At 40.6% G+C, this 24462-nt stretch overlaps 2 protein-coding genes across 3 annotated transcripts; both read left to right on the forward strand.

Moving 5' to 3' along the window:
• Nucleotides 1-980: 980 nt before the first annotated feature.
• LOC102795808 (uncharacterized) lies at nucleotides 981-13143 on the forward strand. The gene is made up of 11 exons (XM_087840034.1): nucleotides 981-1238; nucleotides 4373-4426; nucleotides 4502-4597; nucleotides 4702-4761; nucleotides 6886-6936; nucleotides 7049-7132; nucleotides 7206-7250; nucleotides 7713-7790; nucleotides 7889-7948; nucleotides 10288-10347; nucleotides 10459-13143. The coding sequence occupies exons 1-11, from the start codon at nucleotides 1023-1025 to the stop codon at nucleotides 12697-12699; spliced, it is 3045 nt and encodes a 1014-aa protein (XP_087696160.1). The 5' UTR covers nucleotides 981-1022; the 3' UTR covers nucleotides 12700-13143.
• Nucleotides 13144-14897: 1754 nt separating this feature from the next.
• Nucleotides 14898-24111, forward strand: LOC118455117 (uncharacterized). Of its 2 annotated transcripts, none has more exons than XM_035913064.2 (8): nucleotides 14898-15187; nucleotides 18479-18538; nucleotides 18789-18845; nucleotides 20848-20907; nucleotides 21059-21142; nucleotides 21234-21293; nucleotides 21715-21774; nucleotides 21871-24111. In XM_035913064.2, exons 1-8 carry the CDS (start codon nucleotides 14969-14971, stop codon nucleotides 24109-24111), a joined length of 2841 nt encoding a protein of 946 aa, XP_035768957.2. In that variant the 5' UTR covers nucleotides 14898-14968. The 2 variants fall into 2 exon arrangements, with proteins under 2 accessions (XP_035768957.2, XP_087696158.1); XM_087840032.1 differs by having other exon boundaries at nucleotides 21234-21272.
• The last annotated feature ends 351 nt before the right edge of the window (nucleotides 24112-24462 follow it).

The raw sequence follows: 24462 nt of genomic DNA on the forward strand, positions 1-24462 counted from the left end.
TGGGGAGTTGGGGCTATTTCCCCATCGACTAATGTAGAATGTAGAATCTGACTTCTTTCTACAATCACAGGAGTCATCCCCCTGGAACCCCTAAAAAAATCATATTTTGTAGAGTTCAGAATATCAGAGTACAACCCATGTAAAAAAGTTGTAGACTGATCTCAAGAGAGCCATTCACTGAGAGTTTGAGAATCAAGGTGTACCAAAGCTGTTCGGGCAAATCTGTAGCTGAATTAAAACAATTCTGCAAAGAAAAGTGGGCCAGAATTCCTCCACAACAAAGTGACGGACTCATTGCCAGTTATCAAAAACACTTTATTGCAGGTCTTTAAAGTTGGCAAAACCAGTTATTAGCTTTTGGGGGTAATTACTGTTTCACACAGGGCCAGGTAGGTTTGGATATCTTTTTTACCTTGTCTGACATATTGTGTTTGTCTTGTGACTAAGATGAATGTCACATGTATGACCAGTTGAGGCATCCCACAGGCTGTTTTTTCACTGTGTAGCACGTTTGTATCCTGTGTTTAACACACTGTGGTTTCTCCCTGTTTACATATGCTTTTCATGAACCCAGCCTCCCCCTCCTCAAAATGATCATTATCTGATAGAAGCAAAGTATTAAAGATTAAAACAAAGTCATATCCCACTACTGTTTTCTATTCACTTTTCATCTCATTTATTATAGAAAAAATGTATGGGGTTCCATGAAAAAATTAATTCCTTTAAATGACATCGAGCAGAGACTACAGGTCAATAATTAAATTACTGGCCTGTCTTGGTTAATCTTTGCCAGTCAAGAAGAAAGGTCAAAGAGACTATAATAATAGTGGCTACAGTTTTTACTTTGTTGTTTTTAACACATTATTACGTTATTATAAAGCCTTCCCCTCCAAAAAAGAAAAACATTTTTTGCCTTTTTTTAGTTTTTTTTTTTTTTTCAAGAAAAAACTATATCCATTCACACTTCCGGTGGAGGAGGAAGCGCTTCCTGGTAGCTGAAACCCGTAATGAATACGTGAATCATGCCTCGCAAAAACGAGCTTTCGGAAGCTTTACGATCGCAAATTGTTGATCTGCACAAAGCTGGAAAAGGTTATAAAATAATCGCACGCACTTTGGATATTCATCGCTCCACAGTTAGGAAAATTGTGTATAAATGGAAGCGATTCAGTACTGTGGCTACTCTGCCGAGAAGTGGGCGCCCTACAAAGACGTCTGCAAAGACAAAGATCAGCGAGGTAACCCTTAATTACTCTGCAAACAGCAAATCAAGCAGCCGTGTGTACAAAACTAGACGCCTGCAGCATCCAGACGAGCTTCTTAGCTCTGAACCCTGATGAAAATAACACTGCTTCACAGCTTTCGGATAACTGGTGTCAACTGGAAAGAAAAAAAATATGGAAGTTATTATTTAGCGGCCAGTGGTGCCAGCTGTGTATAAGTGGGAGGTTCGTGTCAAAGTAAGATCTGATTAGCCGGGAGTTTTCCTTCATTACACTGTAACAAATGTTCGGCGCTATTCACCTACTCTGATGTTTCAATGTGGTAACATTGTATCCAAAAAAAAAAAAAAAGCAAAACCTTCTGTCATTAAATGATTTCTACCGAAAGAGGCTTTGTTTAACTATTTGCAAGATACACTGAAAAAAATGTATTTTTTAGTCATTATTACTATTATTTGCATACTTGTCATACGTTTAAGAACATCAAACAAATTAGAATATTATGCAAAGATAAATTGAGTAAAAACAAAGTGCAGTTTTTAAATGATGATTTCATTTATTGAGGGAAAAAAGCTTTTAAGATCTACCCGGCCCTGTGTGGAAAAATAATTGCCCCCTAAACCAAGGGAGGCGTATGATTGTGCCACCCTTGGCAGCAAGAACTGCATCCAAGCATTTGCAATAACTGGAAATGAGTCTTTCACTGTGGAGGAATTTTGGCCCACTCTTTGCAGAATTGTTTTCATTCAGCAATAATGGAGGGTTGTGGAGCGTCAACGGCCTGTTAAAGGCCATGCCAAAGCATCTCAGTTGGAATTAAGTCCAGACTTAGACTAGGTTGCTTTTTCTTTCTTTCTTTTTTTGCCCATGTAGCCCCAGACCATCACATTGTCACCATCACGTTTGACTGTTGGTATGAAATTCTGTGTTAGTTTTACACCAGATGTAAAGGAAATCAAACTTTTCAAAAAGTTCATCTTTTGTCTCATTAGTCCACAGAATCTTTTTTGGTGTGTGTGTGTGTGTGTGTGTGTGTTTCTTTTTAGTCTTTTTGAGTAATTTTGGTAGGACAAGCATTGCTGAGAAGGTTTACCACTGTTCAAAGTTTCTCCATTTGTGGATGATGTCTCTCACTGTGGTTCACTGATGTCGCAAAGCCTAATTAATGGCTTTGTAATCCTTTCTGATGGTTGTCAGAAATATTAAAATTACCTTGATATGTGAAACATATAAGTGTGACAAATCAGGAAGCCTTCTTTCTGATTTGTCACACTTACATGTTGAGAAGCATTTCACGAGGGATTTTTTATATTTACATTTTCTAAGAGCCGGAATATCTCTGAATGTTGTTTGCAAATGTGTTTTTAAAGAGTGTGAATATATAATTATACCCTAAAAAAGGCATGAGCTATTCTGAAAGTCATTTCAATTCATTTCCTTTAGATTAAAAAGGAATTTTAATTAGATTAGCTACAAAATTTAAGTTATTTATTTTTGTCAGTTCACCCCCTGTAATTAACCACAAAGACTTGCACAAGGGGTCGTGGGGTCTTGTTCGCGAGTGATGGGAGAAGGGAGCCGGAGATCAACAAACGGATTGGTGGCACTGGTCCATCGTGGTGAAGAGGGAGCTGAGTGTAAAAGCGAAGCTCTCAATTTACCGGTTGATCTACGTCCCTACCCTCACCTATGGCCACGAGCTGTGGGTAGTGACCGAAAGAACGAGATCGCGGATACAAGCGGCGGAAATGAGCTTCCTCCAAAGGGTGGCTGGCCTCTCCCTTAGAGATAGGGTGAGAAGTTCAGCCATCCGGGAGGGGCTCAGAGTAGAGCCGCTGCTCCTCCACATCGAAAGGAGCCAGCTGAGGTGGTTCGGGCATCTGACAAGGATGCCTCCTGGGCGCCTCCTGGGTGAGGTGTTCCGGGCATGCCCCACCGGGAGGAGGCCCCGGGGCAGACTCAGGACACGCTGGAGAGATTATATCTCTCGGCTGGCCTGGGAACGCCTTGGTGTTCCCCCGGATAAGCTAGAGGATAAACACTTTTATTTGCTGTTATCGATTGTCCACCTGGGCCTTACTCAGAGTTTCTGTCTGAATTCTCAGACAGTAGTGGGGAATAGATTTCATCACAGTAGATTTCTTTCTACAAGTGCTGCAACTAAATATAAGGATATAATTCACCAACTGTTATCTTCTTCAACACCTTGTGCCAACACAGTGCAGAGCAGGTACCTGAATGCTCCTCCCACAAAGGTCGATTATCTTGTTAATAGTTGTACTTCTTAACTGCGTACAACTTTAGATACTGTAGCTCCACTGAAAAAGAAAGTACTTGCCTTCCTGGTATAACTCTCAAACGTGGACTTTAAAGCAGATAACTCATAAGCTGGAGAGGAAATGACGTCTCACTAATCTGGAAGATTTATTGTAGAAGACCTGGAAAAATAGTTTGCTGCTTTATGAAAAGCTAGAACACCTTATTATTCATCACGGACTGAAGAAATAAGAACAACCCTAGGCTTCTCTTCAGCGCTGTAGCCAGGCTGACAAAAAGTCAGAGCGCTGTTGAGCCAACCGTTCCTTTAACGTCAACTAGTAATGACTTCACGAACTTCTTCATGAATCAAATTTTAACCATTAGAGAAAAAAATTACTCAATCATCTCACAGATGTAACATGATCTACAGCTACAATTGATCTTTCTGAGCTAACTTCAGTAAATAATTCCTCCAAACCATCAACGTGTCTTTTAAACCCTGTTGTTGGGGTTTTCTCTGTTTTCTTTGTATTATTTTTCTTTTAGAACACCTCAAGGCAACTGTTGTGGTGATTTGGTGCTATATAAATAAAATTGAATTGGATTAAATTAAATAACATGGGTAACATCATATTTCATGCCACAACAAAGAGGGCACGTTACCTTTCCAGTCTCTAAAAATGCAGTATTGCCCAGGATTTCATTTTTATTTGTATGAAATTATTTTTCAATGTTTGATGCCCCCAAAGGTCTGGCTGTTCACACGATGGCTTCGTTTAAGTAAAGAAATGTTAATCACGCTGCTGAAATCAATGACAGGTTGATATCTGAGGTGCAGCCACACATTAATGTTTACCATATGTCTTGATGCATCTTTTTCTGTTTCTTAGGTTGGTCATGGCCCTAGCGAGCCAAAAGACAGAGGAGATTCACACACTAAAAAGGTAAAAATCTATTAATGCAAGGACTGATGAACTTTGGGAGGAAAAATAGAAAGACGATATCATTCTATTTTTCAGTTAAAAAGCGAGAGAGACTCTACCGCTGTCCGCAGTGATGCACAGATTATATATTCCTGCTCATCTGATACTGAAGCTACAGATGATGATCCTGTGGTGTGTGAGCTCAGAATAAATTAAGTGTTTTCTGCTTTGCTTTTTTCACAATATTAATATGATCATATGAAGACATTTATAGGTCATCCCTTCCTGTCATCTAGGCTGGACGTGCGTCTGCTGGACCATCAAATAATAGAGGACAAGGTGTAGGCCTTAAAACGGTAAAACATCTTCATTTTTAAAGTTTGAAAACAAAAGAACACACTAATTTTGTTTGCTTGTTCAGAGAGATTATAACCCTTAATGGAGAGAATATGAGGTCTGGTTAAAATGTGCAAAGACTCTATTGGGGAAACTATGAAATAAAAACATATCTGATCTAAATTTGACTCCAGGCTTATTCAGGCTGATATCTTTGTCCAGTCCACTTTGTCTGCCTGGAAATTTCAGGTTAATACTGCTAGGAGTAGAACTAACATTTCCAGCCAAATTTAAATGTTCTACTTTTTATATATGCACTCATTGCATGGGGAAAAAAGAAGCCTTTCTAGAAAACTGCAGTACCTCAAATGGCAACTGAGTTATACATATAGATTGTATATGAAGGATGGACTTAACCATGGTCATATCATCTGTGGGTATGTGGATGTGACGGGGCGTGGCCTGCGGTGCCGCGCAGAGGAGGCAGGCGCACCTGTACGGCATCCGCAATCACGCCCCGCCGAATTAAATATTGTACTGGGTCCTGTGGTTGGGGTTGTTGTTGTGGTGATAATGTTGAGCGGGCAGTGGGAGAGCTGCAGCTCTGGGAGCATTGTGAACAGCAACCGTGGAAGTGCCAATAAAGTATGCTGCAGAGCATGAATTTGCATCCAGGTCTGCCGTGGTTGTTTACAGTGGAGAACCATGAAGCCTTATCATTGGTATTTTGGCCACAGCCATGTTGGCCTTTCAGCGCAAGACCACATTTGGACAGGAGAATTAAATGCTAAGTTATCAGCGACCAGTATTCATACATGTTATGGCTGTAGTACACCCAAATACCTGCTAGAGTAAAAAGAAGATGTCACTAATAAAACAGTTTTTTGTACCAGGATGTGAACATGTCTAGGGCTGTGCAATATGACCAAAATCTCATATCCCGATAAAAGACCTCTACCGTCCCGATAACGATATAAATCATGAAAATTTTAAATTTTCTGTAAATTCTGTGAATCTCGGGCAGCTCGACTTGCGTGAAGTGTTTCTAGCTGCGCGTCATGTAGCTGGAGTCGAGTGTTTTAACCGATGCATGAAACTATATATTTTTAGACATAAGTTGTAACGGCCGCCGTTTTCTTTGTGAGTATTTATTGCGGGGAAAAGCCTGTTCTAACGTTTGAGTCTAAGGTTTATTTTTTAGCACCTGGCTGCTCTTTTTTGTTCCTCATATGTAAACACTCTGCATAACCTTTCACGTGATTCAGTTTATTTTGAAAAGTCTCAACAGGATCTTGAGCTTTATTCTGAAAGGTTTATGTGGAAAATAAACAAGCGGACACGTGATGGTTTTACCGTCGTTGTTGCTAACGACAACGCATAAAAACAGTCGCTTGTCCGTCCGTAGTGTGGTTATATTAAATATAAGAGAAAGAGAGAACTTTAAGAAATTAATATAGCCACTACAGTGACCATCAAAATAAAGAAAACATATTGCCGTAAACAGTTTATTTTGCGACACCACGAAACAAACGATAGCGTAAAATGAAAGATAGACGTTTTAATATCGTCATCCGATATATATCCTTATATCGAACAGCCCTAAACATGTCTACTTCTAAAGTTGGACAGTTTAACATGACACTCTGTGGGTTTGACTCATTTTTGAAGCCAGTTTCAAGTGACCACTTGAAGAACTGCAGTTTTTGGCACTTCTGTGCTTGGTTTCGATTTTTAGCCTTGCAAATTGACACTTGGATAATCTCCATGCTCTCCATTGTTAATTTCCCATTTACAACAAGTGTACTGGGGTAAAAGGTTTTTACAACTCACAGGTTTGGATTGTATTCAAGTTTTAAGCGATGTATTATTGGATGGATGCTTTGAATGACATGTGGGTATCGCTATAGCTGTGATAACCACTAACTCTACTATGTTCCCCTTTTGTTTAAGAAACATTCTAAATGAACATAATGTCTCATTCTAGGTTACTACATGGCAGTAGTTATTTTAGTGCGTGACTGATGTTTTGGTTATTTATTTTGTCATGTCTTTGGGCACATGAAGGTAAAAGTGTGCTTGAGTGACAGGATACTTGTGTTTTTTTTCTTCTGGCTCACATCTATATTCTGTCTCTTTCTCTATAGCAGCGAAAGGCTACTGCTGTTTCATCTAATGACGAGACTACAGAACAAGATGTTAGTGTTTATGTATTTGTTAAAATTGTTTAAATGTTTGTATAAAATAAATATCTGATTTTTAAAAGTAATCCCATAAAACACGTCATTCTATATTTCTCTTTAAATCCAGAGAGACTTTAACACCACCCACAAGGATGTAGAGATTAAACATCCCTACTCATCTGATACTGAAGCAACAGATGAAGAGAATATGGTGTGTTAGCTACCATACAGTATTAAAATTATCACATGGAGACGTTTGTAGCTCATCATTTCCTGTCTTCTAGGCTGGACCGTCAGATATCAGAGGAGGAAGTTCAGACCATAAAATGGTAAAGTTCCTTCAGTTTAAGCATTGTTTGGAAAGAGAAGAACCCCTCATTCTGTTTACCTTTTAAAATCTAGAGAGACACTGAATGGACATAGTCCGCATAGGAAAAACAGAAAAATACCATCTCAGTATTATTAACATGCCTGATCTAGATTTGACTGCAGTTACATTCAAGCTGACCTCTCTAGTCCTTTTAGGGGGGGAGCAAAAAATAGCAGATAGTGTAGATTGCACCTTTACATAGGTGATGTTGCAGAACTTCATATATGATCACCAGCCACTTTGTGAACCACCCTAATTCATTATAGAATGTAATAACATCACACAGTTGCTGCAAATCTGTTGGCTGCACATCCACAATCCAAAACTCCTATCTCATCAGATTCCACCAAAGTGCTTTATTGAATTGAAATTTGGTGCAGTTAGCATCTTCATTCTGTTTTCTTGTTAAAATCCTCAATAGGTTATTATGAAAGAAAACACCATCTGTAGTGATGGTAACACAGATTCCTACTCATCTGATGAAGATGAAGAGCCCATGGTATGTGAAGCAACAATAAGTAACGATAAGTAGGTTTATTAACGATATCAAAATGATGACATCAAGATGCTCCTCAGCCATCCTTTCCTGACTCTTAGGCCACTCATCTGTCAGCTGGAATAGCTGAGAGCAGAGGAGGAGATCCGGACCATGAAATGGTAAATATGCACATGCAGAAATAATTACTGTGTATCCACCCATATGTACATACACCCATATGGGTGTAATGTGATGTATCCACCCATCGTATTACACCCATAAACTGTATGGCTGCAGTGCACAGACCTAGATACCTGCTAGTCTAAATAAAAGATCGATACAATACTAGAAATTCACTCAGTAGAACTGATGCACAGTTAAAAAGTTAAAAATACAAACCCTACAGATAATTAAATTAAAGGAGGAACCAGCACCACAAACACAATCAAGATGTCCAGCTTAGTGGCTCAGATTTATGGAGGTGAGGGTCTAACAGAAAGCTACTGGCAGCAACAGCTGTGGTAGCACACCTGTCAGTCAGTCACACCCTGAAGTCTTTATAAAATCCAAACAGGTGAGTGAAAATAAAAATGCCGCCTGTCATAAAGTAGTTATGAAGCAGTACATTAGCCATAGAGAGGGAAACAGTTTTTTGTACCAGACTGTAAATATGATAATTTCTGGACATTTTGCCAGAAATCTGTGGGGATTGACTCTATTTTGTTTTTGTTTTTTGTTTTTTTGGGGGGGGGGGGGTTAAACCCAGTCTCAAGTGGCCACTGGAGGAAGGACAGTTTTTTTCCCACTTCTTCATTTGCTTTGCTTTTTGTTCCTGGAGCTTTCTCCTTTTGACACAAAGGACCAGAGGTTCTATTCCAAGCTCCTCATCCTATCTCTGAGGCTTATGTCAGCTACCCTATGAAGGAAAATCATTTTGGCCACTTGTATTCGCAACCTTTCCTTACCTTTTCACCAGTCCAGCAGTCAAATCCATTTTCTACCTTCTGATCAGTTGTGAATAAGATCCCAAGTTTCTTGAATACCCTCACCTTTAGCACTCTTTCCCCCAACCAAAAGGCAGAATTCTAACATTTTCCAGCAGAGAGTCGTGGCCTTAGATTTAGAGTCCTAAATTTCATCTTGGACATTTCAGACTCAGCTACAGGCTGCTGCAATGCATGTTGAAGGTCATGCTCCACAAAGCTAACAGAACCACCTCAACTGCAAGAAATGTGGATTATATTCTTAAGTGCTCAAAGGGGATACCTTCCTCATTCCAGGAAAGTATGAGAATCTTTCCACACTTGTCCCAAATATGATTGGATACAGGAGCAAACCTGATGGAGTCCAACACAGACTGAAAATGTGCCTGAATTTGTGCCAAAGACTTCGACACAGCTTGGATTTAGGGGTTAGGAGTTGGTGTTCTTTACACTGGCCCAGTCCTGGTTATCAGTTACTCTCTGAACATACAAGGCCTGAACCAAGGCCTGCTTTCCTTTTCAGAGAGGACTTCATTGAGCCCAGCCAAGAGTCCATCTCCATGGCTACCCTGAGCTCCTCACACACTCAAGTTTTTGCTTCTGCTATAGAAGCCTCAGCTCTTGTGATCCTTTGATACCCATCTGCTGCTTCAGGAGACCCCCGGGTAAAACCAACCCCAGAAAGCCTCCTCCTTCAGCCTCATGGCCTCACTGACCTCCATTGTCTGCCATTGGGTCTGTGGTGACTAACATGGCAGGAACCAATGTCCTTATGACCACAGCTCCAGCTCCCTCTATCATGCAGGTTCATGAACATGGCCCACTGAAGCACCTATCTAGAGGAATTTGATGCGGGACCAATCCCTCTAGACATAAACATTAAAGATCCTATGGACAGGGGCATGCACCAGATACTCACAGTTCTTCTTCAATAAGTGTTTACATTTACTAGGTCTGTCAAACACCCTTCCACACTATCTGATCCAACCAGGTGGTGATATGGTGGCATCTCTGGTCCCTTAACCCAGATGTCCAAGGCATAGGACTTCTGATCAGATGATATTTCAGCACAGTCATTTATTGAAGATTGCCCTCAGGTGTTTGGTACCAAGTGCACTAATGGCCAACACAGAAGTACAATAACAAAACACCACTCTTGGATTGTATTTAGGTTTAAAGTTATGAATTACTAGGCGCATGGGTGCGTCAAAGTTACTGACACAGGCAGCTGTAACCACTAAGTGTCTACTAGGCTTCACCTCTTGAACCTCAGTCATTTAGGATACATCCTAAATGAACGTTGGTGACCTCTGAGTTATAGTATTGTATAGAAGTGTTTGTAGTAGTACTGTTCATCTTACCGTCAAGTTTTAGGAGAGATTTTTGTTCAACTTTTATTTAAATACCTTTCCTTAGTTCACTCACTTATTTTGGAGACTGTATGTGTAGGTGAAGAGGAGCTTAAATGTGAGCATGACAGCAGGGTTTTTTTGTATAACATACCTGCTTATATCTCTTTCTCTTTTATGTTGTAGCACCAAGGAGCGACCAACTCTGCTTCATCTGATGATGAAACTACAGAAGAAGATCCAACAGTTAGTATTTTTCATTTGTTATTTTTTTACATATGGAAATGATGACGTTTTGGTTCATTTCTACCACATTTAGCTTTTAAAGCATATTTCTGGCCTGTCATGTGTTACTAGGAGCAGTTTTTCTGTGGAGAGAAGAAGATATATGCTGGTTCCTCAGTCACAATGGGAGCCCTCCTCCTGCTCCTCCTGGCATTCATTGTGAAGCACGGCTTGTCAAAAGCAGCAGCCAGAGATCTCCTGCACCTCCTAAACTTGGTGGTACCCGGATGTGTTCCAAAGTCGCTTCGCTTTTTAAAAAAACATTCGACTGATTACAACGGAAAGACTGAGATTCACTTTTATTGCCCCAGGTGTACAAACTACCTTGGTGTGGATCCCGGTAATGAGTGTAGTGTGTGCCAGCAGAGCTTGAGCAGAAAATATCTGATCTTGAAGGCTTACTACTTCCTTGTAATGCCGCTAGAAATTCAGCTAAGAAACCTCCTTGCACGCGTCCACTCAAAGCTTGGGAAGCATTTCACGAGGGATGATTCCTTTTCTGATGTCCACACTGGAAACGAATACAAGAGTGAAAGACAAGATGGCAGTATTACACTCACCTTCAATTGCGATGGCTCGCCCGTGTTCAGCTCCTCAAAATACACCATCTGGCCCATCCTGTGTACCATCAACGAACTACCGTATGTGGAACGGTGCAAAAACGTTCTGTTGCACACTTTATGGTTTGGCAAAGGAAAACCACAAGTTCAGAGTTTTTTGACTCCGTTCATTAACGAGCTTCAGAAACTGTCTGCTGCAGGGTTCTGTTGGAAAGATGAGATCGGCTCGGAGCATCACACCACGGTAACAGTTAAAATATGCACATGTGATGCGATAGCAAGAGCAATGGTGCAGAACTTTGAGCCGTTCAACAAAGAATTTGGTTGTGGTTTTTGCTACCACAAAGGTGAGATGGTTATAAAGGGCAGGGGTTTTACCAGAGTTTACCCAATACAGATGGACGGCTGTGATCTGAGACACATGCCTGAAACGGTGCAACTTGCTGAGTTAGTGATGGGAAATAGTTATGACCAGAGTCAAATGGGGGTTAAAGGTCCAAGTCTCCTGTTTCTTTTGCCGTCATTTGACATTATCAAAGGCTTTGTTCCAGATTACATGCACTGTTTTTGTCTGGGCGTTGTCCGTCAGTTCGTCAATCTGTGGTTCGACCCGCTTTATGCCAGCAAGGACTTCCATTTGACAGATGAGCATTTAAACGACCTGGACAGAGCCTTGTGTGAGATCCAGCCACCAAATGAAATCAGCCGAAGTCCCAGGAGCCTCAGTGAGAGGATGCATTGGAAAGCTTGTGAGTGGAGAGCATTTGCTCTCCTCTATTCTCCTGTAATACTGAGGAATGTTTTGCCAGCAGTTTACTACAAGCACTGGATGCTTCTTCCTTGTGCCCTTCACGTCCTCCTCTCCCAGTTTGCCACTCAGGATGAGCTCAACTGTGCCGAGTTGTGTCTGGTTCAGTTTGTAGCACAGATACCGTCTCTCTATGGACTCGAGCATTGTTCGTACGACTGCCATTTGTTGACGCATCTTACAGAAGGTGTCCGCAACTGGGGGCTTTTGTGGGCCAATTCAGTGTTTGTTTTTCAAGACATGAACAGCAGACTGTTGCAGATGTACTCTGGTACGCAGTCAATTTCATTACAGATTTTCAAGAATTTCTTTTCATATGAGAAAATAATAAGACAAGGAAGTGCTACCCTTCAGGACGCCAGCACAGAAATCAAAGACTTCTTCTGTTCCATGACAAGTTGTGATCGTTTTACAAAGTCCTTAAATTACATTGGAGAAGAGTTAGTGACTCTGGGAAGTGGCTCTCAGAGAGTTTTGACACCAAGAGAAATTGCAGCGTTGCAGAAGAATGAAACACTTTTGTGGTGCCAGCCAAATCGTGACAGTGTAACTGAATATAAGCGTTGTGTTTATAAGAACATGCTGGTCACTAGTTTGGAGTGCAGTGGTACATTAAAAAGAAACAATTCAGTAATAGAAACGAGCAGTTGCTTTGCCGTGGTGGAGTCCTTGGTCGTTGTACCGAAACCCTGCAGCTGTGAAGGAAAGCCCGACTGCTCTTGCAGAGAACTGGTCTTTTTCTGCAAGCAGCTGCAGCGATTAACCAGACAGCCAACTATCCAGGACACACAGATCAACACAAACATCGCAAAATTCCTTGTAAAAGTGAGGAACTCAAATGAACTGTGTGCAATAACATGCCAGGACATTGTTTCCAAATGTTTCATGATTGAACACGTGGGTCAGTTATATGTCATGAGAATGCCTGTGTTTGAGACACATTAAAGTCTGTCATTTATGATTCATGTCAGACCTCTCTGAGCTTGGGTTGGGAATGTTGGAAATGCTCCAACAAACCATCGTCACTTTGACAACCCCTGATCAAATCAGATAACTCAAATAAGAAAACATGCTGTCCATTTTCCAACAGGTGATACATCCAACACAACCCTACCATGGGCAGTACCGAAACGTGCAATAAGCACAACCTCTGTATTGCATTACTTTATGCTCTTATTGCACCAGCCGGACAAAGTGCATTAAAAATACTATTTTATTATTATGTTTTTCAGTTGTGCAATTTTCTTGTTGTACATTAAAGTGCACCTGTACATATGTTTGGTATGTAGCAGAAACTACCAATGAAGGTCCTTCAATTTCATGTTTGTTTTGTATTCAACATCAAATTGTTAATATCAGCTTTGATTAAAAACTTGAATCTTTGAAAAATTGCCTTAAGTTTCAAAACATCTTTGTTTGTTTCTCTGATTTGGAGTCACCCCCCTGGAACCCAAAACATCATATTTTGTAGAGTTCAGAATATCAGAGTACAACCCATGTAAAAAAGTTGTAGATTGATCTCAACAGAGCCATTCACTGAGAGAGTTTGAGAATCAAGGTGTACCAAAGCTGTTCGGGAAAATCTGTAGCTGAATTAAAACAATTCTGCAAAGAAAAGTGGGCCAGAATTCCTCCACAACAAAGTGACGCACTCATTTCCAGTTAGCACAAACACGTCTTAAAAGTTTCAAAATCAGTTATTATCTTTAGGGGGTAATTACTGTTTCACACAGGGCCAGGCAGGTTTGGATGGCTTTTTTGCCTTTATAAATGAAAAACTATTTTGAACTATTCAGGTTATCTTGGCGTAATATTTAAATTTGTCTCATTATCTTTAACATCCAAGACAAATATGCAAAAAACTATGAAATCAGGAAGGGGTCAAATACCTTTTCACAGCACTGTACAAACAAGATTATCCTGACAAAAGGTTTGGCCATCTATAAGATTCAATTCTTCCACCAACACTAGAAGTATCCAATACTTGAAAACATCAAAAATTATAATTTTGTCTCTGTTGTCAACCTATTGTGTTTGTCTTGTGACTAAGATGAATGTCAGATCAAATTAATGACCAGTTAAGTCAGTCCACAGGCTGTTTACTGTGTACTACGTTTGTGTCTTGTCTATCACACACTGTGGAATTCCTGTTTTGTGTTTTCCTGAACCCAGCCTCACCTTCCTCCTTTCACTGTGAGTCTGCAGACACTCCGGGTTGTCTCCTGTCATTGTTCCCAGGTGAACTGCTGATGCTTCTTCTTCTTGTCCCCATGACGAGTTGTTCACTGAGCCACTCAGGGAATCTCATTGTCTACTGTGGATCTAATACCAACAAAGGGGAAGAAAAGAAAAGGAAAGAAGATGGACACAGGTTTGGGGAAAATCTTAGTTTGAGGTATTTGTGTTTAGAACAACATTTGTATGACAAAGGTAAAGATGCTGGAGTTTTATTGATGTTATTTTTAAAAGCATTGTTACGGAAATATGGTGATGGGGGTGTTATTAAAGTGGGAGATTTTTACAGGATACACTTCATTTAACAACACAATACTCTGCCCAGTGGGTGCTGCTTGAGTTTAAGTCACTTTTCTCCTTCAATATGGAACCCAACCATGCGCCACCATATTAAGATATGGTGGCAACAAAATAAACACAAGTTAGAAGTGTGCATCGAACCAATAAATGTTCTGGGATGTTCTTGGGACTTATGAGGCGAAATTTCTCCAGAAACTGACTGCTGGAAGACCAGACATCATCCTTCCAACCCTGCAGAAATCTTGACAAGATTTCCTATTCACTTTGCAGCTCATTTGTTGGAAAAAGATTGAAATTTCATGATTTTCTTTTTCTTTTTTTACATATTTTGATTCCTTAGAGTGAACCTCAAATAGAGACTACATTAAATCACTGACCTGCTCTGGTTAATTTATAGCAGTCAAGAAGAAAAGGCTGGAATTTAAAAGAGTGCAAGTTTCTTATCTGTGGTTATCATAACTTTTGCAGTTCACACTGTGTTGTTTTAACAAATTATTAGGTTGTCAGAATCCCAAAGAAAGTTGTTGCTTTTTGTCCTGTTTTTTGTTTGTTTTTGTTTTTTTAATAATGAGGAAAAAGTCCACACTTCCGGTGCAGAGGGAGCGCTTCCTGGTGGCTGAATCCCTCAACAAATATTTTCAAATGCTTTTATTGATAGATATTCCTGTTCATGTGAATCATGCCTCGTAAAAAGGAGCTCTCAGAAGATTTACGAGCCAAAATTGTTGATTTGCACAAAACTGGAAAAGGGTATAAAATAATAGCACGCACTTTGGGTATTCATCTCTCCACAGTCAGGGAGATTGTGCATAAATGGAGACGATTCAATACTGTGGCTACTCTGCCGAGAAGTGGACGCCCTACAAAGACGTCTGCAAAGACAAAGATCATCAACGAGGTAACCTTAATAATCAGTCTGCAAAGAGTAAATCGTGCAGCCATGCGTGCATAAAGGCACCTCTGCGGGGCTGCAGCGAGTCATCGAGTTGATTAAAATAACTGGATCACAAAAATAATACATAAAACATCTTCGACGCATCTTATTTATTTAATTATTTATTATTTTATTAATTTTTTAATTTTTTGCTTCGTTGCTTCATTTAAATTAATGCACGACTGCGTAGATCTCAACTTATAAAGGCGAGGGTTTCTCCCACGTTTGCAACTAAAATCAGACCTGCAGGAGAAGATGCATCTGGGAGCATACGTGTGAATAAAAAGCTTTACAACATTAATGCAGGCAGTCCCCATGTTTTCAACGAAAAAAGACTGGTAACACACCGGCAGCAGTGAAGATGATGCTGTCATAGTTTTTTATGGGATCTGCACACCCGGCGGAGAGCAGAGAGATGGAGCCGTTAGCTCAGGTGGAGCGCTGCTCCTGTAAGCGCCGTTAAAAACCTTTACTAGAAAACGAGCTCCAACGTGAAGAAAAGAGAACCTTTCAGAACCTCCCACCCAGCGCTGTTTGTTTTAAACAGTTACAAAATCTACAGCAAATCCACAGAGGTCAAAATAAAAGCATATATACACTCTTAACTCAGTGTGACATGATGGTTAAATTAGTCCCACTTTCTGCCAGAGTGATTCCTAATGTAGGTTAATATAAATATAAATTATATTACATAAATTAAAATGCTGATATGCTGCGTTAAATGCTCAAACACACACACAAACACGTTAAGACACACCAAATCTGCCTCGTCCAGGAGACAACACTGTCAGAGCTCTTTATTAATATAAGAAAGTCTTCCAGGAAGACCGAGACTAAAGACTATTTTATTTGATGGCCTTGTTTGGGTTGTATTGATGCTTTATTATATTGTATTGTGATTAATTATTTTGTTAACGTTTCATAAAATGTTTCCTTCATAAACTGTTAGTTAAAGTGAGTTCAACTGTTAAAACGTTGTAACTTGTAAAATGGAAACTATGGAGCAGTTCGTTTTAAAAAATTATTATTTTTTTATTCGTTTGAATATTCACTAATACCGAGACAAAAGTATTTCTTATCCGATAAGCAGTGTTGGGAAGGTTACTTTTAAAATGTATTCCATTACAGAATACAGAATACATGCCCCAAAATGTATTCTGTAACGTATTCCGTTACGTTACTCAATGAGAGTAACGTATTCTGAATACTTTGGATTACTTAATATATTATCATGCTGTTTACAACTACATGAATGTACTATTGCTGTGATTTATTACTGTTACTGAAGGTCCGCGGCTCCGAACCGTAGTAAAGGGACCTCTGGCTAATACCTCGGTTCCGTGTTGGGCTTGTAGCTGAAAACTAGCTTTACTTTGTTGTCTGGGTCAACTTTGCTAGCAAGAGACAGAGAGAGGCGTTGAAAGGCTGCTCCAACGGAACTTATTGTTTTTGAGAAAACACGAACACGGTGTACAGTCGAGTCTTAACAGCTTACTTACAACTGGGCTCGTCAGGCGCTCTTCTTGGCTGCAGTGGTTATTATTATATTTACATGCTTCCAGCTCCCGTTTTTGCTCGATGACAGCTCGTACTTTTCCTTTTTCTCCCTCCCTCGCTCACAGACACATAACGTGTATGGCAGTCCATTCTCCCTGCAGCACGGACTACACTACCCATGATGCTACATTCTTTAGAGCTATACCGGTAGCATTCTGCCTATTAGCTTAGCACAACAACAACAAAAAGGCCTCTCTCACCCAGGAAACACAGAGAGAGAGAGCGGCACCCTGTAACCATGGCAACCGTAACGCTGCCACCTGGAACAACAGAACGTAGCTGTCAAACAAAACCCAAACAGTCCTGACCCGCCACTATGAAACAGGGAAGTACCGTGTAATCCATTTATTTCAACAAAGTAACTGTATTCTAAATACCACCTTTTTAAACGGTAACTGTAACGGAATAGAGTTACTCATATTTTGTATTTTAAATACGTAACGGCGGTACATGTATTCCGTTACTCCCCAACACTGCAGATAAGTCAGTGATTGATGGAATAATTGATAAAAATCCTCATTTACTAAGGAATCAATAGGTGCAGTCCCACTTTTAACACTAAAGGAATGTGCTTTATCTAACTTTTTTAGAGCCTGACTTATATTTTAGTTGGCCATTATTATCCCGCCATAGATTTTTTGGTAACAGCAGCTGTCGGGGGGGGGGGGGGGGGGGGGGGGGGTGTTAAAGGAACGGACCCAAAAGCAGAACACGAAAGAAAACTACTTACTGATTAAACAAAAGGCGAGCCTTTATTACGGCTGATGACATGAATGCACAAACAAAGCAACACCAAAAGTGGCAAAAACGAAACTAAAACCTAAACTGAAAAAACTAACATTGGCTATAACAACTCCATCCATCCATATATCCATCTTCTTCCGCTTTATCCGGGGCCGGGTCACGGGGGCAGCTAAGCAGAGAAGCCCAGGCCTCCCTCTCACCAGCCACCTCCTCCAGCTTATCCGGGGGAACACCAAGGCGTTCCCAGGCCAGCCGAGAGATATAATCTCTCCTGGGTCTGCCCCGGGGCCTCCTCCCGGTGGGGCATGCCCGGAACACCGCGCCCAGGAGGCATCCTTGTCAGATGCCCGAACCACCTCAGCTGGCTCCTTTCGATGTGGAGGAGCAGCGGCTCTACCCTGAGCCCCTCCCGGATGGCCGAACTTCTCACCCTATCTCTAAGGGAGAGGCCAGCCACCCTTTGGAGGAAGCTCATTTCCGCCGCTTGTATCCGCGATCTCGTTCTTTCGGTCACTACCACAGCTCATCACCATAAGTGAGGGTAGGGACGTAGATCGACCGGTAAATTGAGAGCTTCGCTTTTACACTCAGCTCTCTCTTCATCACAACGTCCTCATCACTGCGGCCGCAGCACCAATCCGTCTGTCGATCTCCGGCTCCCTTCTCCCATCACTCGCGAACAAGACCCCGAGATATTTGAACTCCTCCACTTGGGGCAGGAACTCATCCCTGTCCCGGAGTGGGCACTCCACCCTTTTCCGGCTGAGAACTGTGGCTTCAGATTTGGAGGTGCTGATCCTCATTCCCGCTGCTTCACACTCGGCTGCAAACCGTTCCAGTGCGAGCTGGAGGCCATCACCCGATGAAGCCAACAGAACCACATCATCCGCGAAAAGCAGAGATGAGATTCATATAATGTGTAGATTCCTTAATTTATCTTTTTGTGTCTCTCAGGCTGGTCATGGCTCTACTGAGCCAAAAGGTAACAGAAGAGGAGATTCAAACCATAAAAAGGTAAAATACCTTAATACTAATACTATATAATAAGAATTATTAAACCTTAGGGAAAAAAATTACATGTTATTTTACAGTTAATGATCAGAAAGACTATAACGTCACATTCATGTCGAGATTATATATTTCCGCTCATCTGATACTGAAGTAGCACCCGTATATGTGAGCCTTACAGTAAATGAAATGCTTTTTCTTTCACAATATTAAAATGATCATATGAAGATGTTTATAACAAAGTCCTGTCTTCTAGGCTCATCATGGGTCTGCTGGGCCAGCAGATGATAGAACAGATTCAGACCATCAAACGGTAAATTATCATTTTGAGAATTTTTAAGGTTTAGAAAGAGAAGAATCCAAAATTACTTAAAATCCAGAGAGGCTATAACATTGGCCGCAAGGATAGAGTAAAAATGTGCAAAAAGGGAGTAAACTTACCTGATTTAAATTTTGTGCACAAACCAAACAAGCTTCTTTGTCCAGTGTCACACTTCTAGGGAGAAAATAAAATAAGCAACCAGATTTAAATCAAGTGCATTTTTCATCTTTTTATAGGAGCAGTCATGGAAGTTTTTGAAGACGCTTATTTATCCTCCCTGCCACTCTAGATACATGTGAAATACACAGAGTGGTCCATGTATATTTGGACACTGACACAAGTTTGTTTTTTTTGTTTTTTTACCCGTTTACTGAAACATATTCCATCTATAGTTATATAATGAACATGGACATAATGTGTAGACTCTCAGGTTTCATTTGAGGGCATCCACATTTAAATTGGATGAAGGGTTTAAGAGTTTCAGCTCCTAATATGTCCCACCTCTTTTTAAAAGAACCAAAAGTAATTTGACAATTGACTCAAAGGCTATTTCATTATGTCATTAATGTCAATTAAGCAGATGAAAGACCTGGAGTTTATTTGTGGTGTGATGCTTGCATTTGGAAGATTTTTCTGTGAGCAGACAACATGCGGTCAAAGGAGCTCTCCATGCAGTTGAAACAAGCCATCTGTAAGCTGCAAAAACAGAAACAACCCATTCGAGCAATGGCTAAAATAGTCGGAGTGGCAAAATCTACAGTGTCGTACATCTTAAGAAAGACAGAAAGCACTGATGAACTCAGCAACGCAAAAAAAAAAAAATCCTATACGGCTACAGAAGACAACAGTGGTGGATGATCACAGAATCATTTCCGTGGTGACGAGAAACTCCTTCACAACAGCCAACCAAGTGAACAACACTCTCCAGGAGGTCGGCGTATCCATATCAACGTCTACCATAAAGACAAAACTGCATAAAAGTAAATAAAGGCACCACTCATAAGCCTCAAGAATAGAAAGGCTAGACTGGAATTTGCTAAACAAAAAAACAAAACAAAAAACATCAAAAAAAGGCAGCACAGTTCTGGGAAAATATTTTTTGGGCACATGAAACCAAGATCAACATCTACCAGAATGATGGCAAGAAAAAAGTATGGAGAAGGTGTGGAACAGCTCATGATCCAAAGCACACCACATCATCTGTAAAGCACGGCGGAGTAATTGTGATGGCTTGGGCATGCATGGCTGCCAGTGGCACAGGGACACTAGTGCTTATTGATGATGTGACACAGGACAGAAGCAACCGAATTAATTTGGAGGTGTTCAGAGACATACTGTCTGCTCAAATCCAGCTAGATGCAGTCAAATTGATTGAGCGCTGTTTCATAATACAGATGGAAAACGACCTAAAACATGCAGGCAAAGGGAGCTTTTTTTAAGCAAAGAAGTGGAATATTCTTGAATGGCCAAGTCAGTCACCTGATCATAACCTAACCCTAACTAAACTTCAGACAGAAAAGCCAAAAACAAACAGCAACTGAAAGCCACTGCAGTAAAGGCCTGGCAGAGGATTAAAAAGGGAAAAAAAACCTTAACATTATATTTTAGGTTAGTTAATTACAATTACTTTCGAACCCCGGAAATGAAGGGATTGTGCTTTAGTTCCTGACATTTTTTTTTTGTAATCATTTTGTTCAATCCATTGAATTAAAGCTGAAAGTCTCAGTTGTTTCATTTAAAATTCCTCGTGGTAATATACAGAGCCAAAATTAGAAAAAAAAATTATCTCTATCCAAGTATTAATGGGCCTAACTGTAGTACAGCTGTCATCAAAAGGTGGTGAATGACATTTCTTATTGAGGCCATTAGTTAGTTGGAGTACTTGGAGACAATAGTATCTAATACTGAAGTTACAAAACATCCTATGGTGATTACATATAAACGTTGAATGTGATCATATCACGCTTAGAAATCATAATTTTCTTTATCTCAGGCCACTCATGTGTCTGCTGGGCCTACAGATGACAGAAGAGGAGATTCAGAGCATGTAATGGTAAAGTAGGGGTGTCAAACATTACATGGGATTATTATTGGGATTAAATCATGGATCCGGCATATGTAGTTCATTAATATGTTTAGAAGTTTTTATACTTCTAAAATGAAAAAGGTTCCTCATTCTGTTTTCTTGCTACAATCCATGACAGCATATTGTGAGAGATAACACAGTCTACAATGATGGGGACACAGATTCTTACTCATCTGATTCTGACGAAGATGAAGATCCTACGGTATGTGAAGCTGCCTTGAGTGAAAAGTATTTTAAGGATATTAAAATTATGCCATTGAGATGGTCATCATCCATCTTTTTTTGACTCGTAGGCCAGTCATCTGTCAGCTGGGAAAGCAGAAACCAAAGAGGTAGATCCAGACCATGAAATGGTAGCGTATATGCAAACAGGAAGTTTTAACATGGGAGTCTGAGCCTCCAGTCTTTTTTCATAGACTGGAGGCTGCCACTTAAATAACATCCATAGATCATCACGTTTAAATGTCCTGTTGCCTAGTAGAAAGAGGCAGGATTACAGCTTGCAAAATGTGTTGCTCACAATAGCTAATTTATTTCAATTTATTTCAATTTTTTTACATAGTGCCAAATCACAGCCACAGTCACCTACAGGTGCTTTATATTATAGTAAGATAGTCTCTACAATAAAATTCCCCACTCATAATTGTGCAGGGGCTATAAGAAGGTTCCAGGCACCTATATCCTCTAGATTTCTGCCAGCCTTCACCTCGTCTGTTTAAGAAACATCATCTGCCTCAATACACATTTTGTATCTCGTTCTCTTATATGTTATAGCACCAAGAACCGACGAGCTGTGCTTCATCTGATGATGAAACTACAGAAGAAGATCCGACAGTTAGTATTTTTCATTTGTTTTGTTTTTTAAATTTTGGTTTGTTTCTACTATGTTTAGATTTTAAAGCATATTTCTGGCCTGTCATGTATTACTAGGAGCAGTTTTTCTGTGAAGAGAAGAAGATATTTGCTGGTTCCTCAGTCACAATGGGAGCCCTCCTCCTGCTCCTCCTGGCGTTCATTGTGAAGCACGGCTTGTCAAAAGCAGCAGCCAGAGATCTCCTGCACCTCCTAAACTTGGTGGTACCCGGATGTGTTCCAAAGTCGCTTCGCTTTTTAAAAAAACATTCGACTGATTACAACGGAAAGACTGAGATTCACTTTTATTGTCCCAGGTGTACAAACTACCTTGGTGTGGATCCCGGTAATGAGTGTAGTGTGTGCCAGCAGAGCTTGAGCAGAAAATATCTGATCTTGAAGGCTTACTACTTCCTTGTAATGCCGCTAGAAATTCAGCTAAGAAACCTCCTTGCACGCGTCCACTCAAAGCTTGGGAAGCATTTCACAAAGGATGATTCCTTTTCTGATGTCCACACTGGAAATGAATACAAGAGTGAAAGACAAGACGGCAGTATTACACTCACCTTCAACTGCGATGGCTCGCCCGTGTTCAGCTCCTCAAAATACACCATCTGGCCCATCCTGTGTACCATCAATGAACTACCGTATGTGGAACGGTGCAAAAACGTTCTGTTGCACACTTTATGGTTTGGCAAAGGAAAACCACAAGTTCAGAGTTTTTTGACTCCGTTCATTAACGAGCTTCAGAAACTGTCTGCTGCAGGGTTCTGTTGGAAAGATGAGATCGGCTCGGAGCATCACACCACGGTAACAGTTAAAATATGCACATGTGATGCGATAGCAAGAGCAATGGTGCAGAACTTTGAGCTGTTCAACAAAGAATTTGGTTGTGGTTTTTGCTACCACAAAGGTGAGATGGTTATAAAGGGCAGGGCTTTTACCAGAGTTTACCCGATACAGATGGACGGCTGTGATCTGAGACACATGCCTGAAACGGTGCAACTTGCTGAGTTAGTGATGGGAAATAGTTATGACCAGAGTCAAATGGGGGTTAAAGGTCCAAGTCTCCTGTTTCTTTTGCCGTCATTTGACATTATCAAAGGCTTTGTTCCAGATTACATGCACTGTTTTTGTCTGGGCGTTGTCCGTCAGTTCGTCAATCTGTGGTTCGACCCGCTTTATGCCAGCAAGGACTTCCATTTGACAGATGAGCATTTAAACGACCTGGACAGAGCCTTGTGTGAGATCCAGCCACCAAATGAAATCAGCCGAAGTCCCAGGAGCCTCAGTGAGAGGATGCATTGGAAAGCTTGTGAGTGGAGAGCATTTGCTCTCCTCTATTCTCCTGTAATACTGAGGAATGTTTTACCAGCAGTTTACTACAAGCACTGGATGCTTCTTCCTTGTGCCCTTCACGTCCTCCTCTCCCAGTTTGCCACTCAGGATGAGCTCAACTGTGCCGAGTTGTGTCTGGTTCAGTTTGTAGCACAGATACCGTCTCTCTATGGACTCGAGCATTGTTCGTACGACTGCCATTTGTTGACGCATCTTACAGAAGGTGTCCGGAACTGGGGGCTTTTGTGGGCCAATTCAGTGTTTGTTTTTCAAGACATGAACAGCAGACTGTTGCAGATGTACTCTGGTACGCAGTCAATTTCATTACAGATTTTCAAGAATTTCTTTTCATATGAGAAAATAATAAGACAAGGAAGTGCTACCCTTCAGGACGCCAGCACAGAAATCAAAGACTTCTTCTGTTCCATGACAAGTTGTGATCGTTTTACAAAGTCATTAAATTACATTGGAGAAGAGTTAGTAACTCTGGGAAGTGGCTCTCAGAGAGTTTTGACACCAAGAGAAATTTCAGCGTTGCAGAAGAATGAAACACTTTCGTGGTGCCAGCCACATCGTGACAGTGTAACCGAATATAAGCGTTGTGTTTATAAGAACATGCTGGTCACTAGTTTGGAGTGTAGTGGCACATTAACAAGAAACAATTCAGTAATAGAAACGAGCAGTTGCTTTGCCGTGGTGGAGTCCTTGGTCGTTGTACCAAAACCCTGCAGCTGTGAAGGAAGGCCCGACTGCTCCTGCAGAGAACTGGTCTTTTTCTGCAAGCAGCTGCAGCGACTAACCAGACAGCCAACTATCCAGGACACACAGATCAACACAAACATCGCCAAATTCCTTGTAAAAGTGAGGAACTCAAATGAACTGTGTGCAATAACATCCCAGGACATTGTTTCCAAATGTTTCATGATTGAACACATGGGTCAGTTATATGTCATGAGAATGCCTGTGTTTGAGACACATTAAAGTCAACCCCTGATTAAATCAAGGAAATCAAGTAAAAAATAAGTAAATATGTTTTCCATGTTCCAACAACAGATTTCCAACTGATGTATCATCATAAACCCACTGTGGGCAGTACTGAAACATGCAACAAGCACAACTTATGTACTGCATTGATTAGGTTATTATTGCACCAGCAGAATAAAGTGATTTACATTAGTATTTTATCATTACTTTTTTATTTTGTGCAATGCTTTACATCTTGCTGTTAAAGAGTACCAGTTTCATATTTTTTATGTATTTTGTTTTGTATATATCAGCTTTGATTAAAAAGTGGAAACTTTTGAAAATGTGCATGCGTTTCAGAACATCTTT

Source organism: Neolamprologus brichardi, chromosome 4 (assembly GCF_056152115.1).
Source record: "Neolamprologus brichardi isolate AB-2024 chromosome 4, ASM5615211v1, whole genome shotgun sequence".
In the NCBI taxonomy this organism is placed as follows: Eukaryota; Metazoa; Chordata; class Actinopteri; order Cichliformes; family Cichlidae; genus Neolamprologus; species Neolamprologus brichardi.